The sequence below is a fragment of the Macaca nemestrina genome, unplaced genomic scaffold (genome assembly GCF_043159975.1).
Source record: "Macaca nemestrina isolate mMacNem1 unplaced genomic scaffold, mMacNem.hap1 Scaffold_46, whole genome shotgun sequence".
NCBI lineage: Eukaryota > Metazoa > Chordata > Mammalia > Primates > Cercopithecidae > Macaca > Macaca nemestrina.
Window position 1 is genome coordinate 491,302 of NW_027257675.1, and position 23,860 is coordinate 515,161.

A 23,860-nucleotide genomic window follows, 5' to 3' on the forward strand; every position below is an offset into this window, starting at 1 on the left:
TTACCATGCATGGCCCTTTCTTCCTGGTGGTCCTGAATATTTACTCCTCCCAGCTGTAGGAGACTGCAGTAAACTCTACCCAGCTTCTCAGCTGTTCCTTCACAGATTTCTGTGCAGTGCCGGGTGCCCAGTCTCTCAGCTGTTGCCTTAGAGTTTACAAGAGCAAGAGTGGTGCCTCCACCAGGCTTGCTAGTCTGTGTCTCCCTCCTCTCCGGGATCTTGGCCCCTCAGGTTCACTGTCCAGATGGCTCTTGCACAGCTTCGAACAGGTTTTATTTTCCTTACTATTATCCAGTTTTAAGCAGGTCTCTCCTTGCTGGAAGTGAAAATCCTTTTCCAGAGAATTTTTATCTCTTTTAAAAATAGGTAAGAATTTAAAATTCAAAAAATTAAGAGTAAGTTGACCCCAGTGGAAAGAAATACCTTCCTTACAAGGTTCAACTAAGAGCCCAAACCACAGATACGATTAACTGATAATTCATTTAGTGAGATTTTTCACTATGTGTTCCTCCTCCCCAATTTTATTTATTATATGAACAACAATAACAAAGAAGCAATTAATAGCCCATGATATCATTCTTCTAAATAAAAATGCACCTCTGTTTTTATTTTTATTTTGGGGTATGTACTTTTATAACATGTCCATTGTTCATGCGTAAATTCTATCTATGGTGTCAATAAATAAATTGATGTATCATATACATTGATGTAGTTTTTCCCTTAACATCACTTCATAAAAATATTCTATCATGCCAGGCGTAGTGGCTTATGCCTGTAATCCCAGCAATTTGGGAGGCAGAGGCGGGCAGATCACTTGAGGTCGGGAGTTTGAGACCATCCTGGCCAACATGGTGAAACCCTGTCTCTATGAAAAATACAAAAATTAGCCAGGCATGGTGCCACACGCCTGTATTCCCAGCTACTCGGAAGGCTGAGGTAGGAGAATTGCTTGAACTTGGGAGGTGGAGGTTGCAATGAGCTGAGATCGCACCACTGCACTCGGGCCTGGTGACGGAGTGAGACTTCGTCTCAAAAAAAAAAATTATATGTATATATAACATTCTATCAGTCTATGTAATCCTAATTTTAATAGCTATATCACATAACCTGAATTGTCTTATATACTTGTCATGAAACTTCTATTTACTCTGTAAATTGCCAGCATATCTACTTATTTGATCAATCTTTATTTTTAAAATTGAGTGTATCATAAATACTTAAAAACGATTTTCCTTAGGCCCAGTGTGGTGCCTCATGCCTGTAATCGCAGCACTTTGGGAGGCCGAGGCAGGTGGATCATGAGATCAGGAGATCGAGACCATCCTGGCTAACACAGTGAAACCCCGTCTCTACTAAAAATACAAAAAATTAGCTGGACGTGGTGGTGGATGCCTGTAGTCCCAGCTACTCAGAAGGCTGAGGCAGGAGAATGGCATGAACTCAAGAGGCGGAGCTTGCAGTGAGCTGAGATGGGGCCACTGCATTCCAGCCTGGGCGACAGAGGAAGACTCCATCAAAAAACAAAAAAAAAACAAAAAAACAAACAAAAAAAGGCTTTCCTTTTAAATCTGTGCTATTTTATTTTTCAAAGTTTTTTTTCCCCATACAGTTAAATTTGTCATTCTTGTGATTTCTTGTATTGCAGAAAAACCAAACCACAGCTGGCTCTTTGCATTTGCTGAGAATGTATTTTAGAGTGCCCACACAGCAAAAGAGTCTATGATTATTGCACTAAACCACACCAAGCATCGTGAGGAAATGAGGATGAGGACATGCTCTTGCTCTGGAGTGACTTGCGCCCTCAAGGGAGGGCTAAGTGTTCCTTGCACATAATCTACTTGTGTTATTCCAACTGTGGTGAGGAGGTAACAGAGACATCAAGAAAGGACCTGGGAAACAGTGTGAAAAGTCTTCAGGGGAAAACGAAGTAAGTATTCTTCTTAACTGTCCTTCATGTTTGGGGGAATCAGGCAAGACTTTACTGAGAAGTTAAGTGAATAGAAATTGTTGGTAAAGAAGACAGTTCCAGGCAGAGGGAAACGTACGGGTCACAATGTGGAAGCTTGTGAGAGCATCAAGTGTCAAGGAAACAAGGCATGCTTAGCATGTAGGGGAATGAGAGGAATGGAGAACAGTGGAGGCAAAGGTGGCCAAGTGACGTTGAAGCCTTTCTTATTTTTTTGCCCAATCAAAATTCCTCTTCTCTGAGTGCTGACATCAGCAAACAACTGCCTGGAATGAGGTTTGACTCTCTCTGAGGGCTTTTGAATTTTCAACTGGATGAATCTAACTGGTGTAGAGCATATGGAAAATCTTTTTTAAGTAGGAACTTCTGTACCTATTCCAGACCATCAGCTTCTCCTCTCGGGGTTCCATTCCTATCCTTTCCTTTCTTTTGCAATTTGGACTCAGTAAAAATAAATATTTATTGCTTAAATTGGCACAGAGAACCATGACATTTTCGTCAGCCAGTTAATGAGAACTTATGAATACCTTTTTATTAAGAGAACTGAAGTTAAATATGAACTCAGATCAGCGTTCTCAAGTTGCATGTGACTGTTTCAAGAAACTGAGATCTCAACATTACATCATTATGCTAGATGTGGAGCACAGAGAAGTCATTGATTACTGTCAGTTACAGTTCTGAACTCTTGAGTTATGATATCAGAATATTATTTATTTGTTCTTCATGGAGCAAAATTTAAAAGGAATCAGGCTGGGCATGGTGGCTCATGCCTGTAATCCCAGCACTTCGGGAGGCAGAGGCAGGTGGATCACCTGAGGCCAGGAGTTTGAGACCAGCTTGGCTAACATGGTAAAATCTTGTCTCTAGTAAAAATACAAAAATTATCTGGGTGTGGTTGTGCACACTTGTAATCCCAGGTACTTGGGAGGCTGAGGCAGGAGAATGGCTTGAACCTGGGAGGCAGAAGCTTCAGTGAGCCAAGATCACGCCATTGCACTCCAGCCTGGGCAATAAAGTGAGACCCTGTCTCAAAAAAATAAAAAATAAAAACAAATAAAAGGAATCAGCACTGCATCTTTCGCCCTAAAAGTAAACTTTCATCATTCTTAATTCTTGTTTTTTTCCCCATGACTACTATACTGCATGTGTCATCCCCATTGTCCCTTCCTGTGTCCATGGCAGAAATTACCAGTTCATCTTGAGGACTTCACAGCTGAACCGCAATATGGCCTTAAAGCCTTCGCAACCTGAGTCCCAGGCATCACAATTCATGGATTGTATGTGTTTGTGAGATGAAACGTATTTACTTCCCCAGCATCATTTCTACATTCTCCTTTTTGCATTTTTTTGAGACAGAGTCTCACTTTGTTGCCAGGCTGGATTGCAGTGGTGTCATCTTGGCTCACTGTAACCTCCGTCTCCAGGTTCAAGTGATTCTCCTGCCTCAGCCTCCTGAGTAGCTCGATTATAGGCACGTGCCACCAAGCCCAGCTAATTTTTGTATTTGTAGTAGAGACGGGGTTTCAACATATAGGCCAGGATGGTCTTGATCTCCTGACCCGTTGCCGACTCGAGCTCCGGTCGCCTGCTCTGGGGCTCCTTCCCTGCCCGCCCGGGACCCTGACCATGGTCTCATCCCCGCCCCGATCCGCGCGGCCCAGCGGGCGCCCAGAAGGAGCAGGCGGCGCGGGGGCGCGCTGGGCGCGGGAGGCGTGGCCGGAGCCGCAGCTGCCTGCGGGCTGGGACTGCTCGGCCGCCTCCTGCCCGGCGAGCAGCTCAGGTGGGCCGGGGTGGCGGCGCCCAGTGGCAAGGCGAGGTTACACGGCGGCAGGGTCTCTGCAGGCTGGTGGGTGCGGGGCGGCCCCGGAGGCGCGTTAGAGCTCCGGGCTGGCGCAACCGCCTGTGGATCTGCCGGGGATTGGATCTGACCCACGCTGGGGTGTGCGGGACCGGTTCGGGCTGGGCCTGGGCCTGGGGAGGGAAGGGTGTCCGATCCCCGGGTTCTCCGTAGGAGAGGGGTCTGGAGCACCGAAGGAGGTGGAGGCTGGAGGCCTGGGCTCCTCTGGGTGCTCGCGAAGGAGAAGGGCTGGGGGGTCCGGATATCTGGTTTCACAAGGGCCGGGGGATGGGGGATCCAAAGAGGGGATCTGGGTTCCTGGATCCTCGCTGGAAAAGGGGTCTCAGAGGTCTAGATTCCTGGGCTGTCGAAGAGGAAGGGTCTGGGAGGGGTGCTGTTTCTGGTTTTCTTAAAGAGGGGCGTCTTCAAATCTGGGTCCCCAGTATGGGTGCGGGGAGTAACTTTGATTTCTGCCTTCGCAAAGGAGGCGCCTGGGTGCCGGGAGATCCCCACGCTTTCCTGGGTTCTCAAAGGAGAGAAGAGCTGGAGGCCTGTGCGTTCATAGGAGAGGGGCTGGGGGTGGATTCCTGTCTCCAAGGAGGAAGGGGCTGGAGTCCGGGTTCCTAGGTTCTCAAAGGAGAGGAGCTGAGTCTCGGACTCCATCATCCTCAAAAACTGGGGTCTAGAGGGCTGGGTTCCTGGATCCTCGAAGAGGGAGGAGGCAGGGGGCCTGGATTCCTGGGTTCTCACTGTGAATCTCTGCCCCTCCCCCAGACCATGTCGCCTGAAGAATGGACGTATCTAGTGGTTCTTCTTATCTCCATCCCCATCGGCTTCCTCTTTAAGAAAGCCGGTGAGTCAGGCTCCCTCCGCAGTGGAAAATAAAGGGGGAGACCCTCTGGAAGGTTCCAGGCTTATGCTGTCCCTTCCCCCTGCAGGTCCTGGGCTGAAGAGATGGGAGGCAGCTGCTGTGGGCCTGGGGCTCACCTTGTTCACCTGTGGCCCCCACACTTTGCATTCTCTGATCACCATCCTTGGGACCTAGGCCCTCATTCAGGCCCAGCCCTGGTGAGAATTTGATGGAGGGAGGAGAGGGAGAGGAGGGCAGAGGAGGAAGTAACCTGTTTCCTCTTTGGGTCTTTCTCAGCTTCTGCCTCATCTCTGGCTGTCTGGCTGTCTCTTGTTGATCAGCTCCTTTCTCTGTTTCATGTTTTTTTTTTCTTTCTTTCTTTCTTTTTTGAGATGGAGTTTCGCTCTTATTGCCCAGGCTGGAGTTCAATGGTGCGATCTCAGCTCACTGCAACCTCCACCTCCCGGGTTCAAGCGATTCTTTTGCCCCAGCCTCCCGAGTAGCTGGGATTACAGGCATGCACCACCATGCCTGGCTAATTTTGTATTTTTAGTAGAGATGGGGTTTCTCCACATTGGTCAGGCTGGTTTCGAACTCCTGACCTTGTGATCTGCCTGCCTCAGCCTCCCAAAGTGCTGGAATTACGGGTGTGATCCACCGTATCCAGCCTCTTCATCTGCTTTTCTTCCTCCCCCGCCTTCTGCATCTGGTCCCTGTGTGTTTGTCCCAGTACGCTACATCCATGTCATGGAGAGAGGTGGGTGGTGTGTCTGCTGGCCCTGCCACCATTCATATTCATTCGTATCCACACCCCTCTTCTTGAGCCCTGGACCTTGGAAATAAAGAAAAAGTGGAGGATTGCAAAGTCTTCACCTGAAGCTTCTCTGAATCTCATTCTTCTCTGTTGCTGTGTGTTTCTGTGTGGCTGAGCCTCTTCTCCCCATTTCAATCATACTCATTCCATCCCTACATCCACCCTCCAGTCCTCTCTCTCTGCCCTTCTGTGTTTTTGTCTCTGAATGAATGGGGAGAGTTGGGGGAGGATTGGTGGCTGGACTCGGGGAGTGGGTGGCCAAGGCTGAGACTTATGTGCCCAACACAACGCACCTCCTGCTTTTGCCCAGCTCCTGCCCCACCCTGGCTCTGGCCTGGACCTTCTCCTATCTCCTGTTCTTCCGAGCCTTCAGCCTGCTGGGCCTGCCAACTCCCACGCCCTTCACCAATGTCATCCAGCTGCTACTGACGCTGAAGGTCAGACTTGGGGCTTGCCACTCCCCTCCAGCCTCCCTGTGGGCCCCTTCACCTCCCCACTTTACCTCCCCCTCCAGTTGCTCCTGGATTTTACCTCCTGCACACCCTGGGGGTGGGTCGCCACCACACTGCTGCCCTGGGCATAGGGTTCCCCATTCACATGCTCTTGGGCAGGTCTTCACCTCCCAGCTCCTCCTGGGGTGAGGAAATAACCCATGTGGGGTAACAGTAGGTGCCATTGGGTGCTTGCTGTGAGCCAGAGGCCCAGCTGGGTGGTTTACCAACATGCTGTCCTTGAATCTCTGTAGCTAGCTATTTTGCAAAGGAGAAAAACCAGCTCTGGGGAGAAGGTACTTGTTGAAGGGCACAAAACTAGGGCATCCAGGTCTGGCTCCTGGTCATCTGGGAAGATGGGTGAAAACAGACTCCCAGGGCCCACCCCAGACCCACAGAGTCACAGTTTCCTACTGGAGACTTATCTGTGAACACAGCGGTCATGCTAGGTAGGGAGCAGCCTCCACAGCATTCAGCATGCCCCACGGGAGCTCAGCAGTGGCAGGAGTAGGTTGGATGAGAGAGGGGTTAGAGGAGGAGCATTTCAGGCCGTAGGGATGACGTGTGTGGAGGGGAGCAGGATGGGTTCACCTGCTGCACCAGCCACATCCGCTTTCTGGGAAGAGCAAAAGGGAATGGGCAGCAGGGCTGACACCATGCTAGGTCTGGCTGGCGACCGTGAGGACTTGGGACTTCTTCCCATGGAGGACTGAGATCTGCTGGAAGAGGGGATTTTTGGTTTGCTGCCAGAAGAGGCAATGTGACCAGTTTCTAATGTTTACAAATACTAGTTCTGGCCAGGCGCGGTGGCTTACGCCTGTAATCCCAGCACTTTGGGAGGCTGAGGCAGGCGGATCACCTGAGGTGGGGAGTTTGAGACCAGCCTGACCAAAATGGAGAAACCCTGTCTCTACTAAAAATACAAAAAATTAGCCGGGTGTGGTGGCACACACCTGTAATCCCAGCTACTCGGGAAGCTGAGGCAGGAGAATTGCTTGAACCCAGGAGGCAGAGGTTGTGGTGAGCTGAGATCGTGCCATTGCACTCCAGCCTGGGCAACAAGAGCGAAACTCCATCTCAAAAATAAATAAATAGAAATACTCATTCTAGGCCAGGTGCTCACGCCTTGGCTCACGCCTTTAATCCCAGCACTTTGGGAGGCTGATGTGGGTGGATTACCTGAGGTCAGGAGTTTGAGACCAGTCTGGCCAACATACTAAAACTCCATCTCTACTAAAAATACAAAAATGAGCCGGTGTGGTGGCTCACACCTGTAATCCCAGCTACTTGGGAGGTTGAGGCAGGAGAATTGCTTGAACCTGGAAGGTGGAGGTTGCAGTGAGCCAAGATCCCACCATCGCATTCCAGCCTGGGCCTCCCCGGGCGAGACTCCATCTCAAAAAATAAAAATAAAAAAATACTGGTTCTGGATGTTAAAGGAGAATTGAAGTGGAACAGGGTGAGATGGAATGGACTCCGATAAAGGGATCCTCCTTTATCCAAGTCCAGGTGACAGACTGTGGTGCCTTGATACAGGCTGTCAGCTATGGGTAGGTCTGAGCTGCAGCAGGAAATGCGCATTTGGGATGATTGAAGGAGTGGCCACCGTGTGGGCAGGATGTAGAGAAGCGAAAAGGGATGGTGCCAGCTGGGTGCGGTGGCTCATGCCTGTAATCCGAGCACTTTGGGAGGCCGAGGTGGGTGGATCACGAGGTTGAGAGATTGAGACCATCCTGGCTAACATGGTGAAACCCCATCTCTACTAAAAATACAAAAAATTAGCCGGGCGTGGTGGCCGGCGCCTGTAGTCCCAGCTACTGGGGAGGCTGAGGCAGCAGAATGGGTGAACCCGGGAGGCAGAGCTTGCAGTGAGCCAAGATAGTGCCACTACACTCCATCCTGGGTGACAGAGCAAGACTGCCTCAAAAAAAAAGGGGTGGTGCCTGAACCCCAGACCAGCAGCAGGAGCCATTTCCAACTCAAGGCCCAGGGGAAGTGGGTCAGGTTGTGGTACCTCGATGGAAAAAGGGTTGTGTAGGCCTGGTGCAGTGACTCATACTTGTACAATCCCAGTGCTTTGGGAGGTCATAGTGGGAGGATTGCTGGAGGCCAGGAGTTTAAGACCAGCCTGGGCAATATAGTGAGACTCTGTCTCTACAAAAAAAAAATAATTTTTTTTTTTAAGACAGAATCTCGCTCTGTCACCCAGGCTGGAGGGCAGTGGTATGATGTCACTGCAACCTCTGCCTCCCAGGTTCCAGCGATTCTCCCGCTTCAGCCTCTCGAGTAGCTGGAACTACAGGCACCCACCACCACACCTGGCTAATCTTTATATTTTTAGTAGAGACGGGGTTTCACTGTCTTGGCTGGGCTGGTCTCAAACCCCTGACATCAAGTGATCTGCCCGCCTAGGCCAACCAAAGTGCTGGGATTACAGGCGTGAGCCACCACATCACACCAGGCCCTATATTTTTCTTTTTCTTTCTTTTTTTTTTTGAGACGGAGTTTCACTCTTGTTGCCCAGGCTGGAGTACAATAGCACGATCTTGGCTCACCACGAACTCCACCTCCCGGGTTCAAGCAATTCTCCTGCCTCGGCTTCCTGAGTAGCTGGAATTACAGGCATGCATCACCATGCCCGGCTAATTTTTTGTATTTTTAGTAGAGACGGGGTTTCTCCTTGTTGGTCAGGCTGGTCTCAAACTCGCAATCTCAGGTGATCTGCCCACTTCCCAAAGTGCTGGGATTACAGGCGCCAGCCACCACGCCAGGCCAACATTATTTTTGTTAAAGAGTGAGTAGAGCCACCCACCTTGAAACGATCTATCAAGGGTGATGGCCAGCCCAAGGCTATCTCACAAGGGAATAAAAGCCCTGCCCTCCCTCTCCTGACTTTGTCCGACTCCAGCCAGGGATTTCTATGGACAACCCAGCCACAAGCTGGAAGAACGAAATCTATTGATATAGGGTGGACCTTGGGACTGGTGGGAAAGGGTGGAGAGTACAACATATTCAGCTCAGTAGTGGAGATGAAAAGAGGCAACAGAGTCAAACTTAAGGGATTTTAAGGCAGGCAGATTACTTGAGGCCAGAAGTTCGAGACCAGCCTGGCCAGCTGAGGCATGAGAATTGCTTGAGTCCCCAGGAGGCAGAGGCTGCAGTGAGCCGACATCGTGCCACTCTACTCCAGCCTGGGTGACAGAGCAAAACTTGTCTCAAAAAAAAAAAAGAGAGATCGGATTTGGGGAGTGAGGGAGTAAGGGAGGTTTTGGGCTTGAACAATTTGGTGGCCTATTGTTTGAGGGGAGACACTAGAAGAGGATCTACTTTGTGGGGCGGGTAACATCGTCTTCCATTTCCAGTGCGTTTTGGGGTGCCTGGAGACATTCGAGTCTAAATGCCAATAAGCCACTTGATGGATAGGTCTGGGGCTGGGGTAGCGTTTGAGCATCATCAGTGTGTGGATAGTATCGAAACCTCTGTGACTGCCTGAGAGCAGGTAAGGACAGAACAGGGAAGGCGGGGAGGAGGGCCTGGGACTGATCCCTGGGGAACACTGCCCAGCTAGAGGCCTTACACACAACCTAGATATGCAGAGCTGCGAGCATGCAGCACCCCTTGGCTGCAGAGGGCAGCAGCACAAAGGAGATGGGTGTGGGGAAGGGCCCAAAGTCTGACCTGGCCCCTTGCTCACCCCCTTCCGCCCTGCTGGTGAGCCTGGCCAGTGAAGTCCAGGACCTGCACCTGGCCCAGAGGAAGGAAATGACCTCGGGTTTCAACAAGGGGCCCACCCTGGGGCTGCTGCCTGACGTGCCCTCCTTAATGGAGACGCTCAGCTACAGTTACTGCTACATGGGAATCATGACAGGTGAGTGGGCCTGCCCAACAGCTCTGTCTCTCCGCCGCCCTGAGTGCCTGTTCTGTGTTCCCGCCCTGCCCGGGGCAACCTCCATCCTAGCATCTGCTGCTGTGAGGGTGAGCATGTGTCTGGGTCTACATCTCACGCCTCCGCTGGACCAGAGCTGCTTCGGGGTAGAAGCTGGCTATTCTCAGCCTAAGTGATTCCTTGCTCTTCTCTTCTCCTGTAGCTTATCGGGAGCACAGAGAAGAGAGAAAGGAGGTAAAGATCTATGTCAACCTGATTTTTTTGCTGCCTAGATAACAAATATTCACAGCTTAGGGTCCACTTTCAGTTTAAGGAAATATTTTTCATCTGGGCATGGGGACTGACGCCTATAATCTCAGCACTGTGGGAGGCTGAGACCAGAGGATTGCTTGAGGCCAAGAGTTCAAGATCCACTTGGCCAACGTAGCAAGATCCCATCCCTTTATTTTAAACCTTTATTTTTAAAAAATAAATAAATATAAAATTAAAAGGGCCGGGTGCAGTGACTCACGCCCGTAATCCCAGCACTTTGGGAGGCCGAGACGGGCAGATCTCCTGAGGTCAGGAGTTTGAGACCAGCCTGGCCAACATGGTGAAACCCCGTCTCTACTAAAAATACAGAAATTAGCCGGGCATGGTGGTCTGCGCCTGTAATCCCAACTACTTGGGAGGCTGAGACGGGAGAATCGCTTGAACCCAGGAGGCAGAGGTTGCAGTGAGCCGAGACTGCACCACTGCACTCCAACCTGGGCAACAGAGCAAGATTCTGTCTCAAAAAATATATATGTATGTCGGCCAGGCGTGGTGGTCTGTAATCCCAGCACTTTGGGAGGCCAAGGCGGGTGGATTACAAGGTCAGGAGATCAAGACCATCCTGGCTAACACAGTGAAACCCTGTCTCTACTAAAAATACAAAAAATTAGCTGGGCGTGGTAGCGGGCACCTGTAGTCCCAGCTACCCAGGAGGCTGAGGCGGGAGAATGGCGTGAACCTGGGAGGCAGAGCTTGCAGTGAGCCAAGATTGCGCCACTGCATTCCAGCCTGGATGACAGAGCAAGTTTCCGTCTCAAAAATATATATATATGTATATATATTTATATATATAATATGTGTGTGCATGTGTATATATATGTGTATATATATGTATATATATGTGTGAAATTTTTAAAAAAGATTTTTCATTAATGTTTACCTCATCAGTTTTTTTTTTCAATAACAGCTTTAGGGAACTCTAATTCACATATTCATCCAGTTAAAACATACAACTCTTGGCTTCTTTGATTTCCTGAAAAAAAAAAAGAAAGAAAAAGAAAAACCAACATACAACTCCCTGATTTTTAGTATATCCACAGAGTTGTGCAAACATGACCACTGTGTAGTTATTTTCAGAACAATTTCATACCCTGCAAAGAAACCCCATATCCATCATCCCCCAAACCTCCATCCATCCCTGGAAACCAGTAATTGACTTTCTATTTGTAAAGATTTGCCTGTTCCAGACATTGTACTTATAAATGGAATCACACAACATGTGGTCTTATTTATTTTAATTTGTTTTTTTTCTTTCTTTTTTTTTTTTTTTATTTTTAACTTCCCATGCTACATTGACCTAAACATATGGTCTTTGGTGAACATACAAAAATTTTAACCCTGGTCCCTTCTGTGAATCACACTGCTTCCTCCCTAGGCCAGATCACCATCATGTTGTAGCTAAAGTTCCACAGCTATCTCCTAGTTTCTTTCCTTCCTCCCTCCCTCCCTCCTTCCCTCCTTCCCTCCCTCCCTGGCTGGAACGCAGTAGCACAGTCACTGCTCACTGCAGCCTGGGCTCAAATGATCCTCCCGCCTCAGCCCTTCCAGTAGCTGGGATTACAGGTGCCCTCCACCACACCTGGCTAATTTTTATTTTTTGTAGTGATGGGGTCTTGCCGTTTTGCCCAGGCTGGTCTCGAACTCTTGGGCTCAAGCAGTCCTCCCAGCTAGGCCTCCCAAAGTGCTGGGATTCCAGGTGTGAGCCACCGCGCCGGCCCCTCTTTCTAATTTTCTGTCACTGTCTCTGTCTCTCTGAGTTTCTTGTCCCCCCGTCTCTCATTCCTTATCCCCATTTCCCTGGGTCTCTGTCCCTACCCTTGGGGTATCCCCGGCGCCCAGTCTCTGCCCCTCTCTCTCCCTCTTCCCCCCTTCCCTCCAAGCTCCCTCTCCTCCTTCTGCGGACTTGAGCTCTGCCCATCTGCCTGTCTGATGGCGGCCCTCCCTCCCCGCCCCACAGGCCCGTTCTTCCGCTACCGCACCTACCTGGACTGGCTGGAGCAGCCCTTCCCCGGGGCCGTGCCCAGCCTGCGGCCCCTGCTGCGCCGCGCCTGGCCGGCCCCGCTCTTCGGCCTGCTGTTCCTGCTCTCCTCCCACCTCTTCCGGCTGGAGGCTGTGCGCGAGGACGCCTTCTACGCCCCCGGCTGCCCGCCTGCCTCTTCTACATGATCCCGTCTTCTTTGCCTTCCGCATGCGCTTCTGCGTGGCCTGGATTGCTGCCGACTTCGGGGCCTACCCCATGGCCGCCAAAGCCCGGGCCAGGGGCGGCCCCACCCTCCAATGCCCACCCCCCAGCAGGTCAGGCGGCGCGAGGGAGGCTTCCCAAGACCCAGCAGCCCCCACCTCCAAGGGCTGGCTCTGCCCCCAGCAGGGAGGAGAGCGGGGAGCAAGAGGCCAGGGCCACCATCTTTTTGTTAGCAGAGTGTCGCCCCCTTGGCAACCACGGCCTGCCAGCCCCTATCGGTAGGGAAAAGACCCCTGGTACTGACAGATGCCCCTTGTTGCTAGCGCTTGTCACCCCGCAGTATGGTGAACTGCCCCCTGTCGCTAGGAAAAGGTGGTAACTTAGCAACCCTGTGCCACCCCTCTGTTGCCACGGAAGTGTCACCCCCCAGAACCAGGTTGTTCCTGCTTGCTGGGGATGCCATCCTTTGGCAGTGGTGGGTCCCCCTCTGTTGCTAGGGAAACGGTTCCCTAGCAACGGAACACTGCTATTTGCTAGGGAAGCAGGATCCCTAGCAACAGTAGTTCCCCTCCTTTTTGCCAGAAGTTTTACTCTATTGCTGCAGATATGGCTCCCCCTGCACTGCGCCTTTGTCGCTAGGAGATAGCGCTGCTCCATCCCGTGGGACATCCTCACATAGCAGCCCTCAGCTGCCCTCTGTTTGCAAGGAAATAGTAATTTCCAATTCCTGACCAGTGCTGTTCCCCAGCAGAGGGCATGCCATTCCTACCAACTACTGTTACACTGTTGCTAAGGAAGCCAAACCTCCCCCTGGTAACTATGTGTTGACCCTTGTTGCCAGAGAGGCTCCACCCCCCCGCCCCCAGCACCAGTATTGCTAGGCAAGTAGCACGGCCATAGCTGTGGACTCTCTTGTGGCTGAGGAAGTATTGCCCCCGTGTTGCTAGGGAAATGGCACCCCCGGCAACCAGGAGTAGACTGCCCTTGTGTTCCTCGCAGCTGCAGTCAGCCTTCCCCCAGGGGCTTGGACTGCAGCTGGGGGAACAGCCTGTCGATGTAAATGATGAACTACTCCCTGCTAGGGTTGTCCCCTAGTCGTCACCAACTGCCATTCTGTTGTGGGGGTAGTGACACCCCCATGTGAATTTATTACCACTGCCCTAATAACCATGCTCTGACCTCCAACTGCTAGAGAGACGATGTCCCCCTAGTGAATCCAAGCAGGAATTGAAGGTTTTTCTAAATCTGCTCGGTCCCCACCCCTAAAGGATGGCTCCCCTCCCATCATCAGCGGCCACCAAGGCTTCATATGGGCCAACGTTTCCAACTGCTGGGGCTGTCGGCACGAATGATGAGGGAACCACTGTATTGTTAGAGGTGACATTTCTCCAACAATCACTGCAACCAGGAAAAAGCCCCTTTCTAAAAGCCTTTCTAAACATCCTAGGCCTTGTTGCTAAGGAATGCCTTTTCCTTAGCAACAAAGATCATGGGGACCCCACTGGTGCCTGGAACATCTGCCTAGCAACCATGAAGCACCTTGTTATGAGGGATGATAATCACAACTTCCTTAGCAACTGCAGTGTCCGACGATTTAGAAGGGACCATCCTTGGAGGCTTCTCTGAATATACTGAACTTGGTTGCTTAAAGGACTCATAGCTTAGCAACCATAGCCCTTCAAGGCTTTTCATGGCTGTGGCAGGCCCCATTAGGTACCAAAAGAAGAAGCAGCCCATTGTCAGTGAACTGTACCACCTGGCCCACCCATCGTCCTCCCCTACAGGCACCCTCTGGGCCACCCTCCCTTGTTGCCCTAGCAAGTCTGACAGCCAGAGGGCCATTGCCTGGCCAGGATCCCTTCCTTAGCATCCAGGGCTGGGACTCTAGCAGGCGTCGGGAGGAGGCCTGGCTGAGCTGCATGTCTGTCCCCCACCCTCATCCTCCACACCCCAGTCCGGAGAAGGCGGCTTCCCTGGAGTATGACTGACTATGAGACCATCCGCAACATCAACTGCTACGGCACAGATTTCTGCATGCGGGTGCGCGATGGCATGCGGTACTGGAACATGACAGTGTAGTGGTGGCTGGCGCAGTATATCTACAAGAGCGCACCTGCCAGTTCCTATGTCCTACGGTGAGTGAGTCCCACCAGCCGCAGGTGACACTGCAGAACTACATCACCCAGCAAGCCCCAGGGTAGCCTGCAGCTTCCCTGGCTGGGCTTCTGCCCCGGAGTCTCATGGGAGTTGTAGTTTGTTTAGCCTGGTTTTGCCCTGCCTCTGATTAGTGGCAGCATGCTGGTGTAAAACCATTCCCCCTCTCTGGGCCTCAGTTTCTACTTCTGTAAAGTCAGCCTCACTTGACAGAAGCAATGTACTGAGTCCTCTGGACTCAACAGCCAGCCTTCCTGGAATCTTGGCCATCCAGGTTATGGAGAAACCTTGATGAGTTAGTTGACCTCTTAGTTGCCTCAAGTGTTAAATGGAGTTAATGCTATTTATTACTGGTTTCATAGGTAGATAGAAGGACTAAATGTGATAAAATGTGAAATGTATTTAATGTGAGGCCTGACAGGTAAGCGCGTGCTACGTATTCGTTTTTATTGTTTTTCATTTTTCCAGTATTTCTTGAGTGGAGACTCTGTGCTTGATATTGTTATCTGTGCAGCCTTTAGAAGCAGAAACTCAGGCCAGGCACGGCAGCTGGCGCCTGGAATCCCAGCACTTTGGGAGGCCCAAGCGGATGGATCATGAGGTCAGGAGTTCAAGACCAGCCTAACCAACATGGTGAAACCCTGTCTCTACTAAAAATGCAAAAATTAGCCAGATGTGTGGTGCACACTTGTAATCCCAGCTACTTGTGAGGCTGAGGCAGGAGAATCGCTTGAACCCAGGAGGCAGAGGTTGCAATGACCCGAGATCATGCCACTGCACACCCTGAGCGACAGAGCGAGACTTTGTCTCAAAAGAAAAAGGCCGGGCGTGGTGGCTCACGCCTGTAATCCCAACACTTTGGGAAGCCGAGGCGGGTGGATCACGAGGTCAGGAGATTGAGACCATCCTTGTTAACATGGTGCAACCACATCTCTACTAAAAATACAAAAAATTACCGGGGCGTGCTGGTGCGCACCTGTAGTCCCAGCTACTCGGGAGGCTAAGGCAGGAGAATGGTTTGAACCCAGGAGGTGGAGGTTGCAGGGAGCCAGAATCTCGCCACTGCACTCCAGCCTGGGCAACAGAGCGAGACTCCATCTCAAAAAAAAAAAAAAAAAAAGAAGTAGAAACTCATAGCCAGGTGGGGTGGCTCACACTTGTAATCCCAGCAGTTTGGGAGGCCCAGGCAGGTGGATCACTTTGAGGTCAGGACAATATGGTGAAGACCAGCCTGGGCAATATGGCAAAACCCCTTCTCAACTAAAAATACCGAAAATTAGCCGGGCATGGTGGCGGGCGCCTGTAATCCCAGCTACTTGGGAGGCTGAGGCAAGAGAATCACTTGAACCCAAGAGGCGGAGGTTGCAGTGAGCCGAGGTCACCTGGGCAACAGAGCAAAACTTCATCTCAAAATAAAATAAAACAGGCCGGGCACGGTGGCTCATGTCTGTAATCCCAGCACTTTGGGAGGCAGAGGTGGGCGGATCACAAGGTCAGGAGATCAAGACCATCCTGGCTAACATGGTGAAACCCCGTCTCTACTAAAAATACAAAAAATTAGCCGGGCGTGGTGGCGGGCACCTGTAGTCCCAGCTACTCGGGGGGCTGAGGCAGGAGAACAACATGAACCTGGGAGGCAGAGCTTGCAGTAAGCCGAGATTGCACCACTGCACTCCAGCCTGGGTGACAGAAAAGACTCTATCTCAAAAAAATAAAAAAGTAAAAAAGCAAAAATTAATTAATCAATTAAATTAAATTAAACATGGAAGGGGAAGACCCAGCAGGAGTAAGTTTTGGGAGTAAGAAGGATGAGGAAACAGGGCTTGGGTTTTAGTCTGATTGACTCTGAGGTGACTATTAGATTTCCAGCTGAGGTTATTGGATAGGTAATTATGTGATTCCGATGCTTAAGGGAAAAGTCGCTCTTAAAAGGGGACGCTTGAGTGGCGTCAGGTGTAAATTATACCTTTACAAATTTTTATTATTATTTATTGTTATTATTTTTTTGATGCTCTGTCACCCAGGGTGAAGTGCAGTGGTGTGATCTCAGCTCACTGTAACCACCATCTCCTGGGTTCAAGTGATTCTCATGCCAAGAGTAGATGCAGGGTTTCACTATGTTGGCCAGGCTAGTCTCGAACTCTTGGCCTCAAGTGACCTGCCTGCCTTGGCCTCCCAAAGTGCTGGGATTACAGGTGTGAATCACCATGCCTGGCCAAAATTTTTTAAATAATTTTTTTTTTTTTTTTAAGAATATAGAGAGATGAGGTCTCGCTGTGTTGACCAGGCTGTTCTCAAACTCCTGGCCCCAAGCAGTCCTCCCATCTCAGCCTCCCAAAGTGCTGGGATTATAAGCGTGAGCCACTGCATCTGGCCAGGTATATAGATGATACTTAAAGCTCTGGGGCTGAAGCCAGGTCAAAGCCCAGAGCACCCCAGTGTTTACACAAGTGCTTCTCAACTGGGGGCAGTTGTGCTGCTGCTGCACCCCCAGGAGACACGTGGCAATCCCTGGAGACATTTTGTTTTAACTGGAAGGTGCTAGTGGGATGTAGTGGGTGGAGGCCAGGGATGCTCCCAAACACCTTAAAATGCACAGGATTCATCCTTTTTGTTTATTTTACAGCTGAAGTGAAGTGGCATGATCTCGGCTCACTGCAACCTCCCCCTCCCGGGTTCAAGCGATCCTCTTGCCTCAGCCCCCCTAGTACCTGGGATTACAGGCACGTGTTACCATGCCAGGCTAATCTTTGTATTTTTAGTAGAGACCAGGTTTTGCCATATTGGCCAGGCTGGTCTTGAACTCCTGACCTCGGGTGATCCACCTGCCTCGGCCTCCCAAAGTGCTAGGATTACAGGTGTGAGCCACTGCACCGGCCAGAGGTTTTTTGTTTTTTGTTTTTTTTTTAAATCATCGGGTTACTTTTGTGCTTCTAGCACTCAGATGTGTCTGAGGGACAAGTCAGTGAGCACGACAGGAAAGACCTCCCTCAGGTCACCGTCTGTGGCAAAGCTCACTGATAGATACACAGATGGGGAGTGAGATGGACAGCGATTTCTCTGTCGTTGATAAAGATGGGGTGAGAGCCTGACTCTGTAGGTCTTCAAGGGTTAGGGAATGAAATTTATGGGTATATGAGGAGAGGGGACCAAAACTCTGGGTCCCAAAAGAGGAGGCGACCGAGGCTGGAGATTTCCGAGTCTTCAGGAGGCAGGAATTATATTCTTGAATCCCTGAAGGAAGAAGAGGCTGGGACTCCGAATCCTGGGTCCTGAGGGAAAGGACGGGAGGGATTCTGGGTGGGAGGGGATGAACTGGGCCCCTAAAAAGAAAGGAGTAGAGACTCCTGGGGCCCTGAGGGAGGAAGGCGGACAGGCTTCCGAAATCCTGAGTTCCTGAAGGAAGAGGGGACCTGGGCTGTATAGAGGAATGGGAGGCTGGGGCTCCTGGTTTCTTTTCTTTTCTTTTTCTTTTTTTTTTTTTTTTTTTGAGGCGGAGTTTCACTTTCGTTGCCCAGGCTGGTGTGCAGTGGCACAATCTCAGTTCACTGCAACCTCTGCCTCCCGGGTTCAAGTGATTCTCCTCTGCCTTAGGCTCCCAAGTAGCAGAGATTACAGGCGCCTGCCACCACGTCAGGCTAATTTTTGTATTCTAAGTAGAGACAGGGTTTCACCATGTTGGCCAGGCTGGTCTCCAATCGAACTCCTGCCCTTTTTTTTTAAGACTGAGTCTCACTCTATCGCCCAGGTTGGAGTGCAGTGGTGCGATCTCAGCTCACTGCAACCTCCACCTCCCAGTTTCAAGTGATTCTCCTGCCTCAGCCTCCTGAGTAGCTGGGATTACAGGCACACACTACCACGCCCAGCTAATCTTTTGTATTTTTAGTAGAGATGGGGTTTCATCATGTTAGCCAGGATAGTCTCAGTCTCCTGATATCATGATCTGCCCACCTCGGCCTCCCAGATAGCTGGGATTACAGGTGTGAGCCACCGCGCCTGGCCCTTTTTTTCTTTTTTTTAATAGAGATGGAGTTTCACTATGTTGCCCAGGCTGGTCTTGAACTCCTGGCATCAAGCAGCCCTCCCACCTCAGCCTCCCAAAGTGCTGCAATTACAGGCACCAGCCGTTGCCCCCAGCCTCCACACTCTTGAAGAACCAGAAAACCAGTAGTCCTCCCTTCTCAAGAAAACAGGACTTGGCCAGGTGCAATGTAATTCCAGTATTTTGGGAGGCCAAGGTGAGAGGATCACTTAAGCTTGGGAGTTCGAGACCAGCCTGGGCAACACAGCAAGACTCCATCTCTACAAAGAAAAAAAAGAGGCTGGGTGCAATGGCCCACCCCTGTAATCCCACACTTTGGGAAGCCGAGGCGGATGGATCACAAGGTCAGGAGATCAAGACCATCCTGGCCAATGTGGTGAAACCCCATCTCCACTAAAAATACAAAAATGGCCCGGCACGGTGGCTCACGCCTGTAATTCCAGCACTTTGGGAGGCAGAGGCAGGCGGATCACAAGGTCAAGAGATCGAGACCATCCTGGCCAACATGGTGAATGAAATTAGCCTGGCGTGGTGGCACACACCCGTAGTCCCAGCTGCTCGGGAGGCTGAGGCAGGAGAATCACTTGAACCCGGGAGGTGGAGGTTGCAATGAGCCGAGATTGCGCCACTGCACTCCAGCCTGGGTGACAGAGCGAGACTCCGTCTGAACAACAACAAAAAAATACAAAAATTAGCTGGGTTTGGTTGCGCTTGCCTGCAATCCCAGCTACTTGGGAGGCTGAGGCATGAGAATCACTTGAACCCAGGAGGCGGAGCTTGCAGTGAGCTGAGATCGGGCCACTGCACTCCAGCCTGGGTGACAGAGCGAGACTCCGTCTCAAAAAACAAAACAAAACAAAAAAAACCATTGGGCTGAAGAATTAGACTTGTTGGTCCTGGGAAAGGAAGGGCAGTGGAACATAAAATGTTAAATCTTTAAAGGAGGAGAGGGTCTTCATAGGACTGTGAGTGTGTATGGGAGGCTGCGAGCTCCTGGATCCCTGTAGGAGACTTATAGCCTCCTCCGCCTTCCAGAGCTAGGGGCATGGTTCTGAGCGGGGAGGGCCTGGGGCCTGGTCTCCTGGATCTGAGGGAGGAGGGAGGTGGGGTCTGGACTCCTGGGTCTGAGGGAGAAGGGGCAGGGGCCTGGACTCCTGGGTCTGAGGAAGGAAGGGGTGGGGCCTGGACTCCTGGTCTGAGGGAGGAGGGGCTGGGGGCCTGGACTCCTGGGTCTGAGGGAGGTGGGGCTGGAGCCCCGGACTCCTGGATCTGGGGTCAGTGGGCACTGGGGACCTGGACTCGCAGGTCCTGACTCCCAGCCTCCTCCTCAGGAGCGCCTGGACCATGCTGCTGAGCGCCTACTGGCGCAGCCTCCACCCGGGCTACTACCTGAGCTTCCTGACCATCCCTCTGTGCCTGGCTGCTGAGGGCCGGCTGGAGTCAGCCTTGCGGGGGCAGCTAAGCCCATGGGGCCAGAAGGCCTGAGACTGGGTGCACTGGTTCCTGAAGATGCGCGCCTATGACTACATGTGCATGGGCTTCGTGCTGCTCTCCTTGGCCGACACGCTTCGGTACTGGGCCTCCATCTACTTCTGTATCCACTTCCTGGCCCTGGCAGGGCTGGGGCTGGGGCTGGCTTTGGGTGGGGGCAGCCCCAGCCGGCGGAAGGCAGCATCCCAGCCCACCAGCCTTGCCCCAGAGAAGCTCCAGGAGGAGTAAGCTCCGTGACGCTCCCTCTGCCAGCTGGTCCTGGGAATTCTGTGAACCAGGCCGCTGTCTCCTCCCCAGAAAGAGTCCTTACCTTGGAGAGGGTCCTGGAGAGAATTTCCTTTTCCCCAGCTAAATACTCTGCCTGCAACTGAAGCAGACCTGGGGGTGTCCTCCCTGCCCTCCGCCCAGGGACCACCTCCACTCCTACAAAATCAAAGTTTTGTCCAGACAAGAGTCCCCTGGGCCCCTGCTCCAGCTTCTGGGTATCCAGAGAGCACTGCACTTCCCCGAAATGGAAGGGGCCCCTGGGCAGTGGGTTTTGGACAAATTCCCTTTCTTTGCATCCACAATGTGGGGTCAGAGCTTGGGGGCAGGTCCTGGGAGTGGGAAGCCTCTTCCTTGTGTCTTTCGCTCCACTTTTAGCTCATGGCACCGATATTGCAGACTTGGAAGGAAGCATAAGCTTCCCATTTCACAAAGGGGAAACTGAGGTGCAGATGCGTGGGCCGGGGGACGGCCGTCCCATAGCTTCCATCTGAGCCACCTCGGGGCCCCAACGCTTCTGGCACCCTCTTCTCATCCCTCGGTCTATGACAGGTCACCATGTGTAAATCTTTCCCAATAAAGTGTTGCACAAAGGCATTGTGTCTGTGCAGGTATCTGGGTGATAAACGGCAGGAGGGACTTAGGCCATGAAGTCCCGGGGTGAGGTACAGCTGCCCAGCCCAGGAACCAAACTGTCAGGCCTGGGGCACCAGAGGGACTTCAGCTCCCAGGAGACCTTTCGCATCAGCGGCCCTGAGAAACTACAGGAAGTGTACCTTACTCCCTCCGGGCCACCTACTGCCCAGGTACACACCTGCCCCTGGCCCCTCCCTTACCTCAGGCAGTGTTTGCCTGGTGGCCACTAGAAACAGCCCAGCCTGGGGCCATGGAAGAAAACCCAACCTTGGAATCAGAATCCTGGGGCTCCTCCAGGGGGTGGCTGGCCCCCCGGGAGGCCAGAGGAGGTAGGGATGCCAGGAGAAGCTCAGATCCATCCGACCTTCAGGCTAGGTGGGAGTCCTGCTGGAGGAAAGGGGAGGCCTGGCCTCCTGAGTCTGAGGGCTAAAGAGAAGGTTCTACTTCCTGATATTATGGGGGAGAAAGAAACTGAAGGCTGAAACTCCGGGGTCTGAGGAGTTTCAGCCTAGAGAACCAGGCTAGTCTGGAAGGAGGGGAGGGCTAAGGGCTGGGAGTTTGGGTGTCTTGGGAATAGGAGAGGCTGGGTTCCCACACTTCTGAGCTAGAAGGAAAAGGAAGTTGAGGACTGGACTCCTCTGCCCTGGAGTAGGAGGGGTCCGCGCCTGGGGATGGAGTTGAGGACTGTGGGCCCCTGGGTCCAGGGAAAGTAGAGACTGGCACCCGGACTCCTGGGCCTGAGGGAGGAGGGGCTGGGGACCTGGTTTCCTGGTCTGAGGGAGGAGGAGCTGGGTGCCTGGACTCCTGGGTCTGAGGGAGGAGGGGCTGAGGGCCTGGACTCCTGGGTCTGAGGGAGGAGGGGCTGAGGGACTGGACTCCTGGGTCTGAGGGAGGAGGGGCTGGGGGCCTGGACTGCTGGGTCTGAGGGAGGAGGGGCTGGGGGCCTGGACTCCTGGGTCTGAGGGAGGAGGGGCTGGGAGCCTGGACTCCTGGGTCTGAGGGAAGAGGGGACTGAGGCCTGGTTTCCTGGTCTGAGGGAGGAGGAATTTGGGCCCAGACTTCCGGGTCTTCCCAGCCCCCTGCCCCTCCCCAGGCCCATCGCTGTCCTCTGTGCTGAACGAGCTGCCCAGTGCTGCCACCCTTCGGTACCGAGGCCCTGGGGCGCTGCCTTGGGGGGTGCCGGAGGAGGAGGAGGAGGAGGCTGGAGAAAAGAGCAGAAAGGCCTTCACAGAAGTCACCCAGACGGAGCTGCAGGACCCTCACCCTTCCCAGGAACTGCCCTGGCCCATGCAGGCCAGACGGGCACACAGGTGAGGCCCCACCTCCGGCTGGGACCCGCACAGCCTGCACCGGGCCCTTCTCCCATACCTTGGATTCGGTCTCCTCCCTCTGTCCTCTGCCACTCCTGGCTTCTGGGGCCTCTCTCTGCCTTGCTCAGAGCTGCCTCTCTTGGTTTCTTTTTCCCCCTGTCTTTGTCTCTCCTTCGGACTCCAGGTGAGTGCTGCCTTTCTGTGGCTCTGGGATCTCTTCTCTGTCTCACTCTCTGGGATTCGCCGTCCCCCTGGTCTCTTCGAATCCTGTCTCTGCCTCTCAGTTTTTCTCTGTGTGTGTCCAAAATCTGTTAATATTTATTTCTCTCTGCTTTATGCCTTCCTTCATCTTTGCCTCTTCTTCAAAGCCTCCCTCTCTTTAACTTCTTTCTTTTCCCATTCTCACGGTATAATTCGCAGGGCCCGGTGAACAATGAAAATGCAGGTGCCCTCCTTCAAAAATGACTGTGGGCCCGGCACAGTGGCTCACACCTGTAATCCCAGCACTTTGGGAGGCCGAGGCGAGTGGATCACCTGAGGTCAGGAGTTCGAGACCAGCCTGGCCAACATGGCGAAACCCCAACTCTACTAAAAACACAAAAATTAGCTGGGTGTGGTGGCATGTGCCTGTATTCCCAGCCACTCGGGAGGCTGAGGCAGGAGAATTGCTTGAACCACGGAGATACAGGTTGCAGTGAGCCGAAATCGTGCCATTGCACTCCAGCCTGGGTGATAGAGCGGGACTCCATCTCAAATATAAATATATATATAGTATATATTTGGAAAAAACAAAAACCAACAATATATCACCACCCCCCTGCTGATCAGTGGCGGGATCGTGCCTGTGAATATAGCCACTATAATTCAGCCTGAGCAACATATCGAGACCCCATCTGTATCTTTTAAAAGTAATAATCAGGCCGGGTGCAGTGGCTCATGCCTGTAATCCCAGCACTTTGGGAGGCCGAGACGGGCAGATCACAAGGTCAGGAGTCAAGACCATCCTGGCTAACACGGTGAAACCCTATCTCTACTAAAAAATACAAAAAAGTTAGCTGGGCGTGGTGGCGGGTGCCTGTAGTCCCAGCTACTCAGGAGGCTGAAGCAGGAGAATGGCGTGAACCCGGGAGGCGGAGCTTGCAGTGAGCCAAGATCACGCCACTGCACTCCAGCCTGGGTGACGAGCGAGACTCCGTCTCAAAAAAGAAAAGAAAAGAAAAAAAAGTAATAAAGTAACAATATGACAAAAAAAATACAAATTAAAAGAACAGCTATCTATATAACATTTACCTTGTATGAAGTATTGTAAGTAATCTAGAGGTGATTTAAAGTGCATTGGAGGGCTGGGTGTAGTGGCCCACACGGGTAGCCCCAGCACAGGTGTGGAGCCTGGAATTTTGAGGCTGGAGCCTGGAAATTTGAGGCTGCATTGAGCTATGATTGCACCACTGCACTCCAGCCTGGACAACAAAACAAGATGCTGTCACTGAAAAATCAGATAAAAAATAAAAATTTGAAAAACCACAGGAAGATATGTGTAGCCTGTATGCAAATACTATGCCATTTTATATACGGAATTTGGGCATCTACAGATTTCAGTATCCTTGGGGAGTCCTTGAACCAAC

General features: G+C 51.9%; 1 protein-coding gene across 1 annotated transcript; it reads left to right on the plus strand.

The window, feature by feature from the left end:
• Window positions 1-3,682: 3,682 nt before the first annotated feature.
• On the plus strand, window positions 3,683-20,949 carry LOC105497013 (membrane bound acylglycerophosphatidylinositol O-acyltransferase MBOAT7). The gene is given in 11 exon segments (XM_071090008.1): window positions 3,683-3,746; window positions 4,578-4,656; window positions 4,742-4,871; window positions 5,778-5,903; window positions 9,666-9,826; window positions 12,114-12,290; window positions 12,293-12,319; window positions 12,322-12,451; window positions 14,293-14,320; window positions 14,322-14,473; window positions 19,866-20,949. Coding segments are annotated over 10 exon segments (1,395 nt in total). The 5' UTR covers window positions 3,683-3,746; window positions 4,578-4,580; the 3' UTR covers window positions 20,254-20,949.
• The last annotated feature ends 2,911 nt before the right edge of the window (window positions 20,950-23,860 follow it).